We start from the raw sequence: 20,112 nt of genomic DNA on the forward strand, positions 1-20,112 counted from the left end.
GAAGGGAGCACTGTTCCTAAATGACAATAATGCTGGGAAAAGTAGAAGGCAGCAGGAAAAGAGGAAGACCAAGTATGAGATGGACTGACTCCATAAAGGAAGCCATAGATATAAGCCTACAGGAGCTGGGTAGGGCTGTAGAGGACAGGACACTGTAGACATCACTCATTCACAGGGCCGCCAGGAATTGACTTGATGGCATGTAACGACAAATATGTATATTTGTATACATATAAATATAAAATCTCCAAGCCATTTGCTGTTACCACTTCATCAAAAGCAGAAGGAAATTTTAGCTAGTTCAATGAGATAAGAAAATGGAGACAGTTTTCTAATTGCTCCAATCAGAAAATTCAAAAGTATGTTTAGCCAATAAAGACCTCTCCTCCCCATTCTCATGCATTTTTTTCTCTTGCTCTCTAATTACTGCTTTTTAAAAAATCACACGTCTTTACACTTTTAGCGTTCCGAAAGAATGAACTGCGGCCAATATATGTCACTTTCTGGTGTGTATTTCAAAGATTACAGAAAATGGAATATTATCAATAAATCTTTCTGCTTTAACACAGTAGAACCTTAGAACATGGAAATGATATGCAAGTACAACTGGGCTCTGTGGCATATAAAATACTCTCTATGGTTACCATTGAGAAGATCTTGCCTCAGGAGAGCATACAACCCAGTGTAATTCGACAATTTAACAACTCCAACTAGTTCTGAAGACATCTATAAGATATTAGCCAGCATTCGTCTATTTTAAATGACACTTTCAGCTCACAAGCATTCAATTCTCATACACTACTCTCAATATTTTTCAAATTAAGTTATTTTGACAAACTATACAAAATAACATCAACATGCCAAAGCTGAAATAGCTCTCCCTAAGAGCTATTTATGTTTTGTATATGTGTATACATAAAGATCAAAATGTGTAGTTTCGTGATTAAAAGTACGAGCTCTATATAGACTTCCATTAAATTCTAGATCTGCCACTGATTAGTTCTGTCAACCCTGTGAAAGTTAGTTTGCTTCTCTGTGTCTCAGTTTCTCTTTCTGAAAAATGAGAAAGATAAAACTTACTATAAATGTTTTGGTAAAAATTATGAGATGTAAAGAAAATATATGGTATGTTTTTTCTAGCAGAAAAATGCTGAAGGAATAAAAATATGGGGATATATGTGTATATATGTAATAACACATAATATATAGCATTACATAATAAAATGTCTACAGCATATTAGTCACACAAACACAAACAGATTATATAAAGGAATAAATTTGATACATGATCTGATGTCTGGTGTGAAATAAATATATATGGTTCCAAAATATTTTTAAATGAATTAGCAGTACAGAGTTGCAGATAACTCAGTAACTGTGTGTTAAACACATACACACATACATCATTCACATGAAGGCTGAAAAACATATGTATGGTTGCAATTTCCGTGATCAACGTGATTAAAACATAGCATCTTCTCAAATTGGGAAACTGTCTCAGAAACTCAAAAAAGTTTTTACAACACCAGTAAAGTATAAGTTTGGATCGCTTGTATCTGTAACATACAGCCCAGATGCTGATTATACACGGCAATAAAACTGACAGCTCTTTGCATTCTCCCCATCTGCTTTTAACGTAAATGGCAAAAACAGCTGCCAGAGAATAGAACATAGATTTAATGGAGGAAGGAGGGTTTGTGGAATGACTCTAGCTTCTGAATCTTGGATTGTTTAGGGTAGCCAGTGTCTCCTCATCATAGGTAACATCAGTCCAGAATTTGACAGGATGGTAGCAGCAATATTCCTTTGATGTTAGTGATTCTCTTGCCTATTACATAATAACTCTAAAGTAAGTACTTTATATTTCCAGAATGTTACTTCTAACTTTAGCAGTGAATGCATGCCAGTGAAATCCTTCCTATGTCCCCACATAAAATGACCCAAGATATTTTAGACTAGGATATTATTTCTTTTATGTAATTGCAGTCTCCAGAACTTTGTAAGTTTAATAAATATCTTCAGCAGCTGAGTGAATATTGGCCTCTAGAGGGATATACTTTGCATATAGCTAGCATTTTTGCATTAGGACTGTGTCCATAGTAATTAATTATCAGCCTTCCCTGCCTTAGGATGACTTCTTCCTGAAAACTGTCCATTTCCCTAATCTTATTTTGTTTCTTGTGATGTCATTCTACAGTACATTCCCTGAGTGTAAATTCAATTGATGTCTTCATAGTAGAAGTAGCTCTTTTTCCATTTGGTTTTACGCATTTAAAACAAAACAAAAATTGTGTGGGTGTGTGTGTTCCTATTGACTTCATATTTCAGTCAATGACCTTCTGAATCAGTGTTAAAAATTTCAAGCATGTATTCGTAGGGACACATATTCAAATGCAAAGATACACACAATCACATGGTTTAGATTTAGGGGGGAAAATGGGCTGAGGCACATGGCTCACCAATTTTAGGCGGCCAGAGTATAGATTTATAGTGTCAATAACAATAAGTTTCATACATAATTTTCTTTGGCAACCCAAGAAAGAAAATCATTTAGAAGTTCTGCTGCTTTGTTTTTCATTAATAATTAAAACCTTTTGGACACTCACTATGAGTCAGGCACTGACCTAAGTTCCCTATTTGGTAATAATTTTAGTTTTAAAAACATTATGCAAATTATCTTTATACATTACTTGTTTAACAGTATTACTCAATGAGTAGATAGCTATTTGCATTCTTTCCTACCCCTGTACTGTGTTACTGTCCAAGCTATCTATTATTTTTTTCCTAAAGTTTAGATAACAGTGTGCTCTTAATAGAATTTCAATTATATAAATTTTCAACATCATCTTTCCAGTTGATTATATAACCATAAATCTATAACTTAATTCCTAAAAAACAAATGACAATTTTATTTGTCTGATAATGAATGATACTTTGACTATGCCCCAGCTGTCTTCATTTTTATGCTGAAGTCCATGTAGGTCTTATTTTACATCTGAGGAGACTCCATTTTTTTTTCCTGTAGAACACTTTAGGGAAATACTACAATAGCACTAGGTCACTCCTTGGAATACCCTTCCATCTTTATCTGCTGCTAAGTTGGCCTTCATCGTGCCTTATAGAGACTGATGCTCTCACATTCTCAGTGGGCTCCTTTCCTCCAAACCACTCTCCACTCCACATTAGAGTGATTTTTCTAACTAACAAATCTAATCATGCTACCACCTTGCTCAAAATTTTTCCTGGTACCCTCTTGTCATCAGGCAGGTGACTCTTCAAGACTAGGCTTCTGCTTTTTTCTTCTAGCAATCAAAAACTCTTATAATTTCTCAAAGATACATTACCTCTCATTTTCTGGGACTGTGCATATGCTCTTTCCTCTGTCTAGAAAGTTCCAAATTTCTCTGCCTGCAAAACACATCCTCATATCTGAAGATGCCTTGATTCTCCCAGGCAAACCAAGGTATTCATCTCTGTGTTCCCTGTGCATATGTATTTATTACTTATCATCTACTTTTCAAAGTTTCTGTTTATGTAAAGCTTCAATTCTCTGCACTGTAAACATTTTGAAGGTTGGAACTGTGTCCCTCCATCTACAATGACAAATGCAGAGTAGGCACTCAAAAATTATTTGTTGACTATGTAGTATATGTAAAATAATAGTATTTTCCACATGTCCTTCTTCTGTTATAATAATATGCATCAGGCTCCTTGGACTTTTTAAAAGAAACCAGTTGGAATTTCTTACTTGCCTTACCACTTTAAGCTCCACTCCAGTCACCTTAATATTTCTTTTTTACCAATTTATTTATAATTTTACCATACTTAGTTTCACTTCTTAACTAATATTACAAAAGTTTGATTCAGTCTTCTATATTTTTCTCTTAAGAAAGCCATTATATCTTTCTGCTTAAATGATCATACAACTCAACAAGAAAAAAGCATATAAAGTATGTACGTACACATATAACATATATATTACATATACAAGTTTTTTGTGAAGTTAGGTACAAAGAAGACATAAGTAAGGAAACAGTAAATTGAAAAGGCAAACAAAAGAATGTGAGAAAATATTTGCAAACCATATATCTGATGAGTTAATATCCAAAATATACAAAGAACCAATACAACTCAAAGGCAGAAAAGCAAATAATCCAGTTAGACATAAGTAAGGAAACAGTAAATTGAAAAGGCAAACAAAAGAATGTGAGAAAATATTTGCAAACCATATATCTGATGAGTTAATATCCAAAATATACAAAGAACCAATACAACTCAAAGGCAGAAAAGCAAATAATCCAGTTAAAAAATAGGCAAAGGACCTGAATAGACATTTTTCCAAGAAGACATACAAATGGCCAACAAATACAGGAAAAGGTGCTCAACGTCACTAACCCTTCAGGGAAATGCAAATCAAAACCACAATGAGATATCACCTCACACCTGTTAGAATGGCTACTATCAAAAAGACAGGAGATAACTAGTGTTGGTGAGGGTATGGAGAAAAGGGAACACTTGAGCACTGTTGGTGGGAATGTAAATTGGTGCAGCCACTATGATAAACAATATAGTGGTTCCTTAAAAAATGAAAAATACCACTACCATATGATCCAGCAATCTCACTCCTGAGCATATATCTAAGGAAAGGAAATCAGTATCTTGAAGAGATGTTTGAAGCCCCATGTTCATTGCAGCTTTATTCACAAAAGCCAAGATATGGAAACAACTTAAATGTCCTTTGACAGATGAACCTGGAGGATATTATGCTAAGTGAAATAAGCCAGACAAAGACAAATACTGTACACTATTATTTGCACATGCAATCTAAAAGAAAAAAGCCAATTTCATAGAAATAGAAAATAGAATGGTGGTGGTTGCCAGGGGCAAGTGGGAGGGAGAAATGGATAGATGAGGATCAAATGGTACACACTTTCAGTTATAAGAAGAATAAATTCTGAGATCTAATGTACAGCATGATGACTGTAGTTAATAACACAGTATTGTATACTTGAAAGTTGCTGAGAGTAGACATTAAGCGTTCTCACTACACACACAAAAAGAGTAAACTATGTGAGGTGATGGATGTGTTAATTATCTTGATCTTGACAATCATTCCACAATGTATATGTATATCAAATCATCACGTGATGCACTTTAAATATATACAATTGTATTGGTTAATTATTCCTCAATAAAATTGAAAAAAAAGAAATAAGTTGCGGGAAATAGGTACAAACAAATTTCTGATCATGAACACATACTCTTAACAAAAATGGGTTCTCTGCATGGAATGGATATACTTTTTAAGGATGATTATTCTACTATTTCATTCAATAGCAATTAAAGATTGTTCAAGATACGCATGTAAAATTGAGAATTCTGTCAAAATATAGATGAAAACACTCCAATGTTATTAGTGAACTCAATAATGGCCTGTGGAACTACAAGTACAGTTTAATCTATGAATTTATTTCAGATAATTTATCTCACACTATTTTGCTGTGAAATTGTCAAAGTTGCTGTAGAGATTACACTAAGCGTGGCTACTGATAACTAAAAATTAATGTGAGATGTTTGTTCTGATGGAACACAATAGAGATGTTTGTTTTCTATACCGAATAATGAATTTGTTCTCTGCAATTCTGTAGGAAGCTAAATTATTTTGTCTTTTTCTGAGCTCTTTACTTATGATGAAATCATGATATGAAAACATCCAAAAAAATAATCCAAAAACATGAGAAAATACAATTGCATGAAAAAACTTCTTTTACATCAAACAACTTTCTGACTACTTATCTCATAAAATAAAATATACCGTCAGAAAGGAATGATGCTATTTTGTTTTTCTAATCATAACTATGTTAGGACATAATCAGAGCTGAATTCTTGACTTATGTATATACTTTGATGATGCCTTTATTTTGATCCCAGGATTGTTTATTTAATGACATTTCCAGACAAAATTATATTTTTTGATCGAAGAAAAAACTAGTTCTTTTATGAGATTTGGGGAATACATACCTAATTTCTGCTATTGTAAGAATCTCAAAAGCAAACATGAGAACATATTTCTAATTCTCTACATTAGAGTAGAGATGTAGAGTCATAGCCCCCTATTTGAAACCAGGTTTATGTAAAAACTAACAAAATTATTTTCTACATTACAAAAAATTTAAAAGGTTTCTGCTAACCTTTAGAGACTATATAGTTTCCTAAATTCTGTTTCAGTAGGTCTGAAGTAAATTTCTTTATCATAAAAAGGTGTTAACTTTGACACAAGATGTTTTTAAAAATGTATTATGTCATATATATTTCTCCAAGACATCAAAGAGGAGTGTGTTATCATATTAGGTAGCCTGAAAAGCACAAAATTGTAAAATTATCAAATGCAAAGGTAAAAGCCATGCGACAGGCTAGCTAATTCTGTAGGCGTATCTGAAGTAACAAGAATGTCACGATTGTGGGAAACTGCAAAATGCTAACAAGTGCTCCAGCTGTTAACAAGTGCTCTAGTAAAACTACAAATATTAGTAGAATTGCTCACCTTTTCACTTCAATAACATTTTCTTAACTCTGCCTATTTTCTATTGCATATCATAACCCTTAAGTGGCATACATCGCTAAATTTTTAAATACTTTCCTAATGAAACAAATACTTTCATAAGAAAAACAATTTCACTTTGAAATTAGCATACTTTTTATTTAAGGCAAACTCAGATTATGGACTATTTATTTCTTTCATACCAAATTACATTAAAATGGTATCATTTGCTTTATTTAGATATTTTATTTACATTTATTTATGTTGTCTAAAAGTCAAGGTAATCTACAACATTCTATAAAAATTAGTTCAAATGTTGCATTTATTTTTAAAATTGATTTTCAAAGTTTGGCATAATTAAAAGAAAATCACCCAATTACATGGCATGATAGCTGTTCTATTAGCTGAGACATTGCTGAGTGAATGATAAATAATCAGAAAATCATGCTGGATTTCATGAGTACCTGTAACTGTCTTAATAACCTGGTGTAGAATGGACTACTTAAAAACATGTTGATTAAATCTAACTTATATATCCCTACCTATAGAAAGTCAGATGTCTTTGAAATAGGTGGATTCCAAATTTGGGAAGTTTTATTTAATAGAATTAAAGATTCAGAATTTTGGAAGAGGCAAATGCAGACATGGTATGCTAAAAGAGTTAAACATATACAGGAAGAGAATTTGTCTAAAAAGAAATGGAGGGAAAAGACGGATTTTTAAAGTAATATTCACTAACATAAATGCAGGTTGTAATCAGATATAGCATACAGAATCATTCTTACTTTCACTTCTCTATAATTATGCATGCAAGTGACCCAGAGGAAACAAAAGGAGCAAAAGTACTTCCAAACCTCCTATCCACCCTCCATCACTGTGAATCACTTCGAAAGAGCCTTCTTTATTACTGGCAGTATAAGAGTAGTTGTCCAGTGAATTTACTCAACAAAATGAGCTTCCTTCCTATTTTACCTATTTGAATAACATGTCCAAAAAAACTATCACTTCTGAGACTTTGCAATCCATCTTAGAAAATATTGAAACAGTACTCAGAAGACCTGCCCTGAGAACCTTGCTACCATCCTTTCCCTTCCCATAATTTGAACCTTTCCGTGAGCTTCTCTCAGACAAATAAAAGAAAGAATTGCACAGCTTCCAGCTTTTGAGCCCTGAAAAAGGCAAACAAAAGGAAGGGTAGGAGGACATAGAACAAACAAGACACCCTAAATTGTTACAGCCTATGCTCTTACTAACCATTCTCCATGATTTATGGAATTTCTGTATAATGGTCTAAACAGAAAATCTATAACTAGATTGAAGAGAACTAAATGTCTACATTATAGCAATCCATCACATCATATTCAAAATTTTATACCTCAAAACATGAATTAAGAAATTAATTCTGAGGATCTGATATGGAGAGAATCAATTGGCTATTAATAACTTTGTTGCCGTGGGCCAGATCATGTATAACTTGCCACAGGCAATTCATTTGTATGAAAACAAGGTTTCAACCAGCAGAGTCCAAAGCAGGAATGTGCCAGGCAGATTCCAGGGGAGCAAGAGCTTCTTTCTTTTAGACCTAATTTTACCTTACATTACACATTCTATTTCGCCCCCCATCTTTATTAGTCCATATTCCTTTGTCACGTTTTCTTTTTTTCACTATGAAGAATGGAGGCCTAGAGGCCTTCAGATTTGTGTCCCAGACCCCCCCAAACCTGTCCCCAACATTATCCTTCTCCCCACTCACACTACACTAAGTGTCGAGGCCGAAACGGTGAAGAAAGTAGACATGGTCCTGCCCTCGTTAAGCTCGCAGTCTAATAGGATAGTTTGACATTAACCAAAATATCAAATTAAACTAGATAAGGTGTATGCAGACAAAATCCAGGGAGATATGAGAACATTTAACAGAGAATAGGAAAGATGACATTATAGCAGTTGTAGATATAAAGTACTATGAAAGAGCTCTCAGTTTTGCAAACACCTTGATAACTTAAGGCCTTGTCTTTCTCTATGTTCCTTAAAGGTCCTCTTTATATGTAAGTTTCTTAAAGTTTCTGTTGTTCTATTTTTCTAAATATCAGTCAGCTCTTTCTGCGATTTTTTTCAATTATCACTTCCATGATAATCCAACAAACACATGCCCTGTCTACCTTTCTTTTGCAGCTGGATCAAGGAAGGAATATGGACTTCAGAGCCAAACAAATCTAAGACCGAAGCCAGTTTAGCTACTTCATAACTGAAGATCTTTTGTTTGGCAAGATTTCTTAATTTTTTTGAGTTTAATTTTTATAAAACAGCAAAGTAAAACTGTCAGTCTTTGAGAGATTTGAGTTAAACGTCTCTAAGCTTCATTACAGGGGAAATATGACCTTAGAAAAATGTCTAAGACTTATTGTAGGAAGACTGAATTAATTAATATATTTAAAGAAGGAGAGTATCTATTAGATATTAGCTTGGTTGGCCTAGAACAGAGAAAAACGAGCTCTCAGACACATGGAGCCTGTGTGGGGAACAGGGGAATTTAACAAATGAATTTTCAGTATTTTAGCCCATTCCATTAAACAGTCTATTCATTAACTTTTCTCTTCTTGATTTTATGCTTTAAAAGGATCTTTTTTTCCTTCTACAGGGAGAGAATGGTCTGCTTCTCCAGGTTTTATTTTTTTAATCTTGTTTAATACAGGTCCATCCTTTCAGAAACAAAATCTGCTCTAAATGCTTACTTTTAAATAATCCATTCAATCAGTAAACATTTATCTCATATTTGTCAAATGCCCCACGTGCCAGGTACTAGAGTCATTGCTGGGTGTTCAGTGGTGATCAGAACAGAACCAGTTCCTGCCTTCATAGAGCTTCTACGTCAGAAGGGAAGACAGATGTTAAACAAACACACAAATATATAAATAAATATAAAACGTAATTATTAGGTGCAGTCAAAATCAGATCCTAGCCTACAAATGGAAGGACAGATCCTAGGCCAGGATAATATCATCAGGATAATGAGGCCTCTCATAGAAAGCATCAACCTTTATCTAGCATATGCCTCTGCATTAGCTTTCCTATTTCAATTAATTTCGATAACTACTCCCATTCAAAGATCAAAGAGAAGATCAAATGATACAATGTGGGTGTAGCATACAACACTGCACATAGTAGATAAATGTTAGTCTTTCTATTCCTCCTTCTCCAAATTATTCTAATTCAGACTTTAAAATAATATTCCCTTTCTATATCTTAACAAATAATTATTTGAGCAAACACCAGAAGTGCAAAATTATATTTGTAAGCAGAAAAAAGAAAAGAATGAGTCAAGTTTTTCTGCCTAGATTTATATGTAATTGATCACTCCTACAAATAGCACATACATGTTTTCTTTTTGTTAAAAATTATATCATGAAACAGTTGCAGGAATAAAGACATATCACACAGAAGGAAATCAACCTAACAGTATTGAATGAAATGTCTGATAACTTGCAGTAAAGAAATGCTAATGACAATTTCTGATAAAATCCAGATTAAAGAATTGTTTGAAAAATATGGAGGGAGTTTATAATTTCAGTACATCATGTATTAGAAAGCAAGAATCTATAAAAATAAAAAAAGATGATGTCATCCTTATCTCCACATTTTATGAATCTTACTGATGTTCTTTAATAAAAAAATAAAAGAGTAATAAAAGAAATTAGTTATTTAGCTAGTAAGATGCCATGAATGGCAATGGGGGTATTTTGTTGAGTTGAAGATCAATATAATTTATTACCAGATGCTCTACTCATAAATCTGATAATGTAATAATCAGAGAAGTAAAACTCACCTCAAGCGTCACATATGTTTTCATCCTTATTTATAAATTTAATTTATTGCAGCTTTACCAAATAGACTAGAACCATCTCAACATAGGCAAAACCAATGGGACATATTATCTAGTATAACTTTTATGTTAATAAATCACACTATTATACAAAATCTATAGAGCATACAAAATAGAAGAAAAGCTCTTTTATAAAAAGTAAAATAAACTACAGGAGATAAACCATTTTAAATGTCTCATCTTACTTTGTCTTTTAGATCTACAACTTATTCTTCTCCTTTTGTCAACCACAACAGCGTTTCCTTCTCCTCTCTTATGATCAGGATTCAATGGATGCCCTCCTGTGTCCAGGACAGTCTTGCTCCCACATATATCTTATCTAACTCTAACATTCTCATCTCTCTCTAAACCCATTCTTTCTTTCTTTCTAATGACTGCAGGTTTCTGCATCTTAAAATAAATCCAAGTCTGTCCTTTATAGTGACAATTGTCTTTTTCAAAAAATCCTCTCTCAGCCAAACTTTTCAAACTGCTCCATATTTGCTCTCTCCAATAATCATCATGTACTCCCCTTCTCAACACTCTGAAAAGTATCACTCTATCCTGAATCCTCCATGGTCAAATTCCGAGACCTGTTCTCAGACCTCTGCTTGGTTCATCAGGCCGAGTATTCGACTCTGCAGATCATTTTTCCTAGAAGTTCCTTCCTCCCTTACGTATTATGGCCCTCTGCTGCTTTTATTTAGTTCTCTTGGTTTCTATTCTCTTGCTCTCCTTTTCAGGGGCCATTCGATGGCTTTAACTGTCAACTTTTTTTTAAAAATAATATTAATTACTCCAAAATCTTTGCCTCAAGTCCTTGTCTTGCTCCAAATTATTACAGTCTGCATTATTTTAGTACCTCTAAATATCTCATTGGTACTTCAGTTTTCACAAATCACCACCATCTTCCATCCACGTTTTGGTCTTGCTTCTCAGCTTCTTATATACAATATTATAACCACCATCTCCCTATCCCTCATACTTGAAATTTTGGCATCATCCTTGGTTCGTTTTTCTCCATTATTCTCTCATCTCATCAAATGCCAAATCCCATTAATTCTGCTCCTATATTAGCTATCATACCTGCTTCTACATCATCATTCGTTTTGCTACTTACTAGCTCTTGCTCTCATGACATCTCCCCTCGATCAACATAATAGCCTCCTAAGAGGCCTCATGGATGGGATTCTCTCCTTTGGCCAAACCCCTGGCACATAGCTGTCAGATTAATTCTTCTTGAAGACTTAGATGAAAACTCCTGTGTTCAAATGTATTTCAAATAAAGACTCTGATCCTTATGCCATCAAAGCCCTTCATGAATTGGCTCCAAACTCCCTTTCCAATTTTATTTTCCTGAACTTCCTCAGGTATCAAACACCAGTCAAACCGAGTTCCTGTTCAGTAGTATCTTGTATTTCCATTCTTATTGCCTACACTCATGATGTTCATTAATTTTGAAAGCTCTTTTCTCATCTCTGCATTTCCATTCACTAGCTATCTCTCAAGGCCCACCTCATGTGTTACCTCCTAGATGAAAGCTTCAACAATCGAGGTATCATTTATTGAATAATTACTACATCTCAAGCACATAAAGCTCTACATGTGTTAATTATTTCATTTCAAACTGACAACAACCCTTAGTTTCCATAATGAGACAGTCCCATAGAGGATAAGTATCTTGCCCATGGTCTCACAGATAGTAAATAGTAGGTAGATCTGTGGTTCTAACTAAAGCTTGCTGTCTCTAGTTAACCACTGTAACTTGCCCTTCACTTTACACCCTCTGTAATAAATACTTTGAGCTTTATTTGTTCCTCTCTTATAACGTTTTCTACTTTGTACCTCTTTTCAGCTTTTAATTTTCATGCCAAATTTTCTAGTCACTTGACAGACAGTCTCTAGAGAATTCATCTGCCTCCACATAGAGTTTATGGAATAAATGCTTGTGCCTGGATAGATGACTATACTACTCCCCTATTTGAAAACTTACCACATCTTTCTGCTATTTAGTTCATCATATATGACATCTTCTGATGAAAATGAAAGTCTTTCAATAATTTGTGGCTTTAAAATTATGTGGAGATATCTTTTTGGGGGCATAATTTTACATGATGCCTCAACATACACCTAGTAATCTAATTCGGTTCAATTGTGCAATCTCTGAAAGATGATGCTTACTGCCACCTCTGCCATTTGCTCCTGATGTTTCTCTCTTTTGCAATGTCACCTGTCTCTTCTCAAACCATATGTTCTTCTTCATTCAAGGTTCAGCTAAAAAATACTGACAAATGTCTTCTGTGGGCAAAGTAGTGTTCCACCAAATAAAAATTTGATGAGAATAATATTATTATGTACATACATTTATCCATGTCTGTGTCAAAGCTCTACAGATTCTAGACTCCCTAAAGAGGACCATGTCTTACACTGCAGAGCTCTAAGCACACTTTTTTTTTGGTGAGGAAGATTTGACTTGAGCTAACAACATCTGTTGTCAATCCTCCTGTTTTTTTTTTTTTTTTTTTTGCTTAAGGAAGACAGGCCCTGAGCTAATATCTGAGCCAGTCTTCCTCTACTTTGTATGTGGGTCACTGCCACAGCATGGCTGATGAGTGAAGTAGGTCTGCACCTGGGATCCAAACCCGTGAACCTGGGCTACCAAAGTGGAGCAAGCAGAATTTTAACCACTAGGCCACGGGGCCGGCTCCCAAGCACTCTTTTAAGGATACATTTGATACTTTAAAATGTTAGTGGGTCTTGTGAATTAAGGTTATTCTCATATAAGTAAATTAGAGCAGTTAATTGGAAAAAAAAGTTTTTGAAAATAATAGTTTTGTACCTACTGTGTAGCCCTGTCACAAGAAATTGGTCCTATTTTATTATTTCAACCAAAAAATATCCAAAACTATTTACTTAATGAAAAATAAGAATTGGCCTCAAAAACAATAATATGATAGGCTGGGTGGTTAAGAGGTGCTTTCTTAGATAATGGATATTCAGGTAAAGATTCTCCCTAATGCTTACTTGCCAAGATGGTACTAGCAGTCCCTTTCACATCGTATGTGACCTTGTTTTATCCACATGACTTCTGCTTGGCAAGGACATAAAAATGCACACAGTGGCTGCGTACAAAATAAGTAGGAAATAGTCTGTCAAGAGAATTTAACTTTTGATGGAGGTAGTCAGTCATTGGCTCAAATCGGTTAAAATGTTCACTAATTTAAAAATATATTTTGACTTTGTAATATTATCTGTTTTTATACTTTGTGGTAGACCATACAACAGTTCAAACAAAAAGTGAAACTGCATTTTAAAATGTGAGCTCTTGAAGAGGGAGAACATCATCAAGTTAGATTGTTTCTGTGATTCATTCCTCCAGCTCCATCCTTCTTCTGTTTTCCCCAGCTCCAAGTTAGAAATGGACAAGAGCAGCTCTACAGACCCAAACAGTCAGACGAGGTATAACCATCCTTATTTTTCCTAACCAGCCCAATAACGCCTTCTCCAGGGAAGAGAAAGTACTACTTATCCTTAAAATGCATTCCTTTTAATTCTACCTGTGCTAAAAAAAATCCTAGCCATTCAACAAGGTATTTAATTAGACCGAGTAAGGGTCAATACAATTCTGAAAGGGACATTTGTCTAAGCTAATCGACCAGATTTGCCTTTGATAAACTCAGAATCTCCTAAGGAAAGTCATGGTTAGGGTCCCTGGGAGGTGGAGGGGTAGGAGGGAATTTCAGGGCACATACATTTCTGTGATGGTCTCGGGCAGATTCGTGGGGATCTCAGTGAGACCTTTCCCACGACAGTCTACGATATTGTTGCTACAGGTACAAGCAGCTGGGCAGTGCAAAACGCTGCAAGAAGGAGCCATAAATGACTGGTGACCTGAAACAGAAACAAACAGCAATTATGTTCTTCCTCCTGAATTTCATCACTGTGAAACACGCATGCTTAGCTCAGAAATACATTGAACAGAATGTACAGAAATACATTAACAGAATAGTTAACAGAAATACATTTCTCTAAACATCTGATCATAAAATGATCCCACATTTCTAGAATATATTTTAGCAAGCATGCATTTACACTTTTGGGTCAATACCCAGATGAAGTAAATGAGATTTTTAAAACTAATTATAAAAATAGTAATTTTTAAGATAATTGCGCAAAAGGCTAAATTCAGATTCAAAACTAGAATTTCATTCAAAACTATTCCGAGTTCCAAAAAAAGCAGCAATGTCAGACTAATCTATATTTCATTTCTAATAAGCTTAGACACAGCTTTGTCTTTATTGAACTTAAGTAGCTTAACCTACTTTACCACAAAAAAAGAAAGAACAGTAACTTTCCATCTTGGTAGACATAACTGTTGATTCTAAATAAGTAATCACGCACCAACAAATGTGGGGAAGAATCAGATTATGCTAAGTTTGGTGTCTTATTTTGATGGGGTCAAAATTACCACTTTCTCTAAAGTTATAATAATTTGCTTCATGTCATTCTGTAATTGTCAATCTATATTATTCTCTTTTGGCTTTTCATGGCTTAAAATTTTAGCCTAAGTAGTTACCTGCAGGTATATATTTTTATTACTCTGTATTTGGCAACAAAACTATTTTGAAATGAGATTTTACTGTTCAAATGATGAACAACAGAATGCCAGTTGTGTTGTACCAAATGGGCATCTGCAAACCCTTGGTTACTGGAGCAGGGACAGCCCTCTCTGACCCGCAGGGGAAGGGCCCAGGGGTGGTGACGCGCCAGGAAGAGGCTGTAGGCTTGTTACTAACCCAGTCCCTCTCAACAAGCTCTCAAACTTTACAAAAATAGTCTCAGTCTAAAAAAGAAACGTGAACTTGCCTTCTTCCTCATCTAGAAAACAGGAAGGAAAAAGTGAAGAAAGAAAAAAGTGGTTAGTAACGAACTGTTAGTCATTCCATTATTTAATTTTTAAAAAAGCAATCAGACCTATTGAGAACATCCCATGACATTATAAGAAAATTTTGTTCGGGTTATAAAAAGTGTGAAAAAACACACAAAAAAGTCGAAAAGATAACAATAAAATAAGATCCTGTACTAGCACGTCTTCTCTTTCCTCCTTTAACAAACTGTTAACTATTTACGATGCATTACATATATTTTAAAAATTTGTTTTACTGTATTTTGAGCAGAAACTTCTGAAGCAGAACCAGCCTGATATTTATAAAATAAATTATGTTAATATAGATCAATATTAACATATAATTTTATAAATAAATAAACATATATATATACATACACAGATCTTCAACTTATGATGGGGTTGCGTTCTGATAAACTCGTCATAAATTGAAAAGATTATAAGTTGAAAATGCATTTAATACACCTAACCTACCACACATCATAGCTTAGCCTAGCTTCCCCCAAACGTGCTCAGAACACTTACACTAGCCTACACTTGGGCAAAACATCTAACACAAAGCCCATTTTATAGTGAAGTGTTGAATATCTCATGTGATTTATTGAGTACCGTACTGAAAGTGAAAAACAGAACGGTCATACGGTATAGAATAGTTGTAAGTGTATCCGTTGTTTACTCTCACGAACGTGTGGCTGACTGGGAGCTGCCACTTGCTGCCATTACCCAGTATCACAAGACACTGTCATATTACATATTGCTACCCTAGGAAAAGATGAAAATTCAAAATTTGAAGTATTGGTCCCTATTGAACGCATACCATTTTTGCATGATCGTGATGTCTAAAAGTCCTAAGTTGAACCATCATTAAGTCAGGGACTTTCTGTATATGTATATATATATATATATATATATATATGTATATATACATGGACTGGAAATGAGACTGCCTAGATTGTGATCCTTGGACTCAACTATATAACCTTGGACAAGGTTACTTAGCATCTTCTTTTCTCAACAATTTAATCTCTAATATAGAGATAATATTACATTTCTCTATAGCTGTTATGAGGAAGCTGAAATGAGGTAAATAATAGGTGAAATACTTATTTTGCATAGCTCATGTTGTATTTTTGTTACTAAAGCTAGTCATTGATCTGTTTTAAGTAGAATTGAAGCATTAGTATATATGTATACACAAAAAGTACTTTGTCACTCTGCAACCATAGTTGATGTACTTTTTTGAATTTCACAGCAGGGATCCAGGATTAGTTAATCATTTTTCAATTGTTAATATAAAAGTAGCTATAATTTATTATTTACAGGGAAAATAATGAGTAGCAAGTAGAACTATAATCTAAGAATTTTCCATATTTCTCCTGGAGTGAAAAATGGAAAATTTTTCATAATAATTTAGGTACAAGTAATCAGTAATTGCAAACCATGTGCAAATGTCTTAGAACATGTTATTATCATCACTAAAAAGAGGATTTCCATAGAATGATTAGTGCATAATAGCACACGTTAGTGAGCAACAGTGAAACCTTTAAAGCATGCACTCTTCACAGTTCTGTTACTTAAAAGCATACAAGAATATGACAATGTAAAGGTACTTCTTCCCTTACCGCTGCAGACAAATTCTCGTTTTTGAACCTCAGCTACATTATGGCCCCTCAGGTGGGATGGGCCCATACACTGAGTATAGAGGCCCACACGAGGCCTTTGGCGCAGCCAGTCAGAGAGCCAGGCTAGGTGGCAGTCACAATACAGGTTGTTCGAGTGGAGTCGACTAAATGAGGGGAAAGAGGTTTAAAGCACGAAAACAGAAAATAGTTATTTCAAAACTTGGAGGATTCATTGATCATAATATATAACGATATTTCTTAACGTAGAAGTAGATAAAGGTTAGCAAGTACCAACCTACTTACTTTTCTAAAAATTAAACCAGTTTATAACCACAGAAGCAAGTCTCTCTTCATTTATCTCTGAGCTGAGCAAAGCTACAGAAGCTTGAACATGATCATAAAAATCTTTTGTCCACGTTCATTTAAAACAGTAGAGAGAAACAAGTAAGTCCAAGGCAAACTGCTCTGCAGTCCGACATACTGACCGCCGATTGTAAATGGAAAATATCATAAGTTGAAAATGCATTTAATACATCTAACCTACAGAACATCATAGCTTAGCCTCGCCTACCTTCAACGTGCTCAGAGCACTTTTCAGTGGGGTACGGTGGAGGAGGGGGGAAAGGGAAGGTTAATGAAAGTTGAGACTCCCAGTTTTAATTATCACTCTCGCTATTACTAGCCTCTGTAGAAACTGCTTGCAAAACCTTTTTAGCAGGTCATTTTCATTTTTTGCTGAACAAGACAGAATAGTAATTCAATATAAAACACTTCTTTCACGTGCCTCTTCTGATTTCCTTCTTTTCGTTTAACATCAGAAAAGGGGACTAGCTGCTTTTGGCTCTTGGGGACCTATTCTCAAAGAGCAGGAACTGAAATTAAAAGACACAAATGGCTTGGAGCGAAGGAATGAAGTGAGTCCCTCTCTGTTGGCAGGGATCCACACCAGAGAATGGATCCCTTCCAAGTGGCAAATAGCATTTTTCCATTAATAAAATATCAGACAAATGTATCCACTAAATTAGGTAAATGATTTCAAACTGGCTTTTATGTTTTCTCAAACTAAAGAAAAGGACATCCAAAGCTATAAATCAAAGCATCATTCCCAGAATTGTCTATGACACGGTAACGCCACTTCAGTCCTTTTTAGCTGATGTGCTCAATTCTAACCCAATAACAGTAATGGATATTAAAACATGGAACTCAGTCCAGAAAGATAATTGGACCATAAAAATGGAATTTTTAAGTAGCAATGATAATATAGAATAATGAAACAACCAAAGCAAGGGAATTTAAAGTTAGATAACTATTTAACATTCTCCTTGAACCTGTAGATAGGGAACAGACTGTCTTGCATCAAAACTAGACAGCATGCCACAGAACAAAAAGCTACATTTTGGGAAAGCTGGGTGACCTCTGGCTCAGTTTGCTTAGAAGTCAGAGTGGGATCCTTTGGAAGCCACGTAGCACATTACACATCATTGTTCTCTAAATATTTCCATCTAAATCAAGTACATTACAACCATTCAATTAGGTGCGCATGAATTTGAAAAGAGAAAATAGCATAAAAATTTAAAAACCTGATTAATAAGACAAATTGTAGTGGATTTCTACAAGAAAATAAGACAATATAAAAAATGTAGATGGATGTTTTTACAGTCTCAGTGGCTTTAGTTTTGCAAAGATTGAAAGCTTGATCAATTTGTTTTTAAAAAATTAGCTAGAGTTAATGAGAAACCATTTTCATCAAACATAGTTTGAGTGAACTGGGCTCTTAGTTTGGCTAGATTAGTCTCAATCTGATAGCCCCAAGAAAATAAAATTTGGTTATATTTGCATACTTTTAGAATTATTTTATTTTGGTAAATCATATTCCAAGGAAATTATAATGATATGTTATTGCACACAGAGCTACATTTTAGTGAGAAAAATGACATTAATATTGGTTTTACCTAAATCATTAAAATGCTGGCAATTCAACTGATTTTTTTATTAAAGAGTGAAAATAAACGTAATATGTTTCCAGTTATAAGCTATTGTAAAATGAAAAATATTTTGAAAATCCAATCAAAATACATTTACCCCACTTAAAAACATATTTTTTCAAAAACTTCAATGCTTAGGTTATGTTTCCCACCATTTCTCACATGTTGTATATAATATATTTTTTAGGTCAAGGTGATTCTGAAACGCAGTTTAAATGAGACTTATCTCTGAAAATGCTTTAACTAAATACCCCCACTCTAGACTTTAAGGCTTAATTATTCTCTAAGAGAAAAAAATAGCTGTAGCAAATGCTTTATTAGAGGACCATTTTTCTTCACCTAAAATATTTTAATGTTCATCTGTAAGCCCTGAAAAGATATTTTTAAATATAAATGCTGACACAATCTTAATTATAGAAGCACTAGAGGGTGATGCTGTAATTTTACGTTACAAAGAATGTTGGAGAGCCAGTTTGGCTTTATTAGGTCTGCTTGCTGTACAGTAATAAAATCATAAAGATTTACCATTTATCATTTCTGACAGCCAATCAAGGAGTCTTCCATTTCTTAATGAAATGTGACCTCCACAATAGCTCAAAGTAAATGTCTCCCCTCCCAAACTTCTCATAACGCATATCATTTAAAAGAAAGCTTTCAAGTTTTCAGAATAATAGTTTGTTTGCCCAAATATCTTATCTGGAACTTTTAAAAAAATGTTCTCTTTGTCTACCCTATAATGAACTAGCAGTCTATTCTTTGCTTACTAACAGTAGTACTTAAGGCGATCTTTCAGTTGATTATGTTGACCTTTATATATGTGACTACTTACAAAGTCCTAAGTTTAGGCATATGGTTGAAACTCGCCACAGAAAGTCTGGTAATATTGTTATTGTTGAGAGTGCTGTAGAATAAAAAAAAGTTAGGAATTTTAGATCTGAAGGTTTATTGATCATTCGATATATTAATACAGAGAAAACGTTTCATGATTATGTTTAGGCAGGACAACTACCTGGCAGAGATGGCATAGAGAATGCACTACATTATACACAAGATGTTAAATAAATTTTATACTTTAACACTTTACTAGGCATTCATCAAATATTTATTACAAATTTATGGCTTTAGCCATAGTATCTTTGACTATTTACACGGTGCTTTATGTACCACGTGCATGCATGAATGCTTACTTATGATATTGG

The 20,112-nt window shown here is 34.2% G+C and overlaps 1 protein-coding gene across 2 annotated transcripts in view; it reads right to left on the reverse strand.

Annotated features, from left to right (window-relative positions):
• Positions 1 to 20,112, reverse strand: part of SLIT2 (slit guidance ligand 2) — a 357,802-nt gene that overhangs the window by 104,996 nt on the left and 232,694 nt on the right. For both annotated transcript variants that reach the window (XM_014838841.3, XM_014838839.3), the window contains exons 7-9: positions 19,743 to 19,814; positions 16,929 to 17,092; positions 14,153 to 14,291 (exon numbers count right to left, since the gene is read on the reverse strand). In XM_014838841.3, the coding sequence (XP_014694327.1) occupies positions 14,153 to 14,291; positions 16,929 to 17,092; positions 19,743 to 19,814 (375 nt within the window). The remainder of the gene's footprint in view (positions 1 to 14,152; positions 14,292 to 16,928; positions 17,093 to 19,742; positions 19,815 to 20,112) is intronic.

This window comes from Equus asinus, chromosome 3 (assembly GCF_041296235.1).
Source record: "Equus asinus isolate D_3611 breed Donkey chromosome 3, EquAss-T2T_v2, whole genome shotgun sequence".
NCBI classification, from domain to species: Eukaryota; Metazoa; Chordata; class Mammalia; order Perissodactyla; family Equidae; genus Equus; species Equus asinus.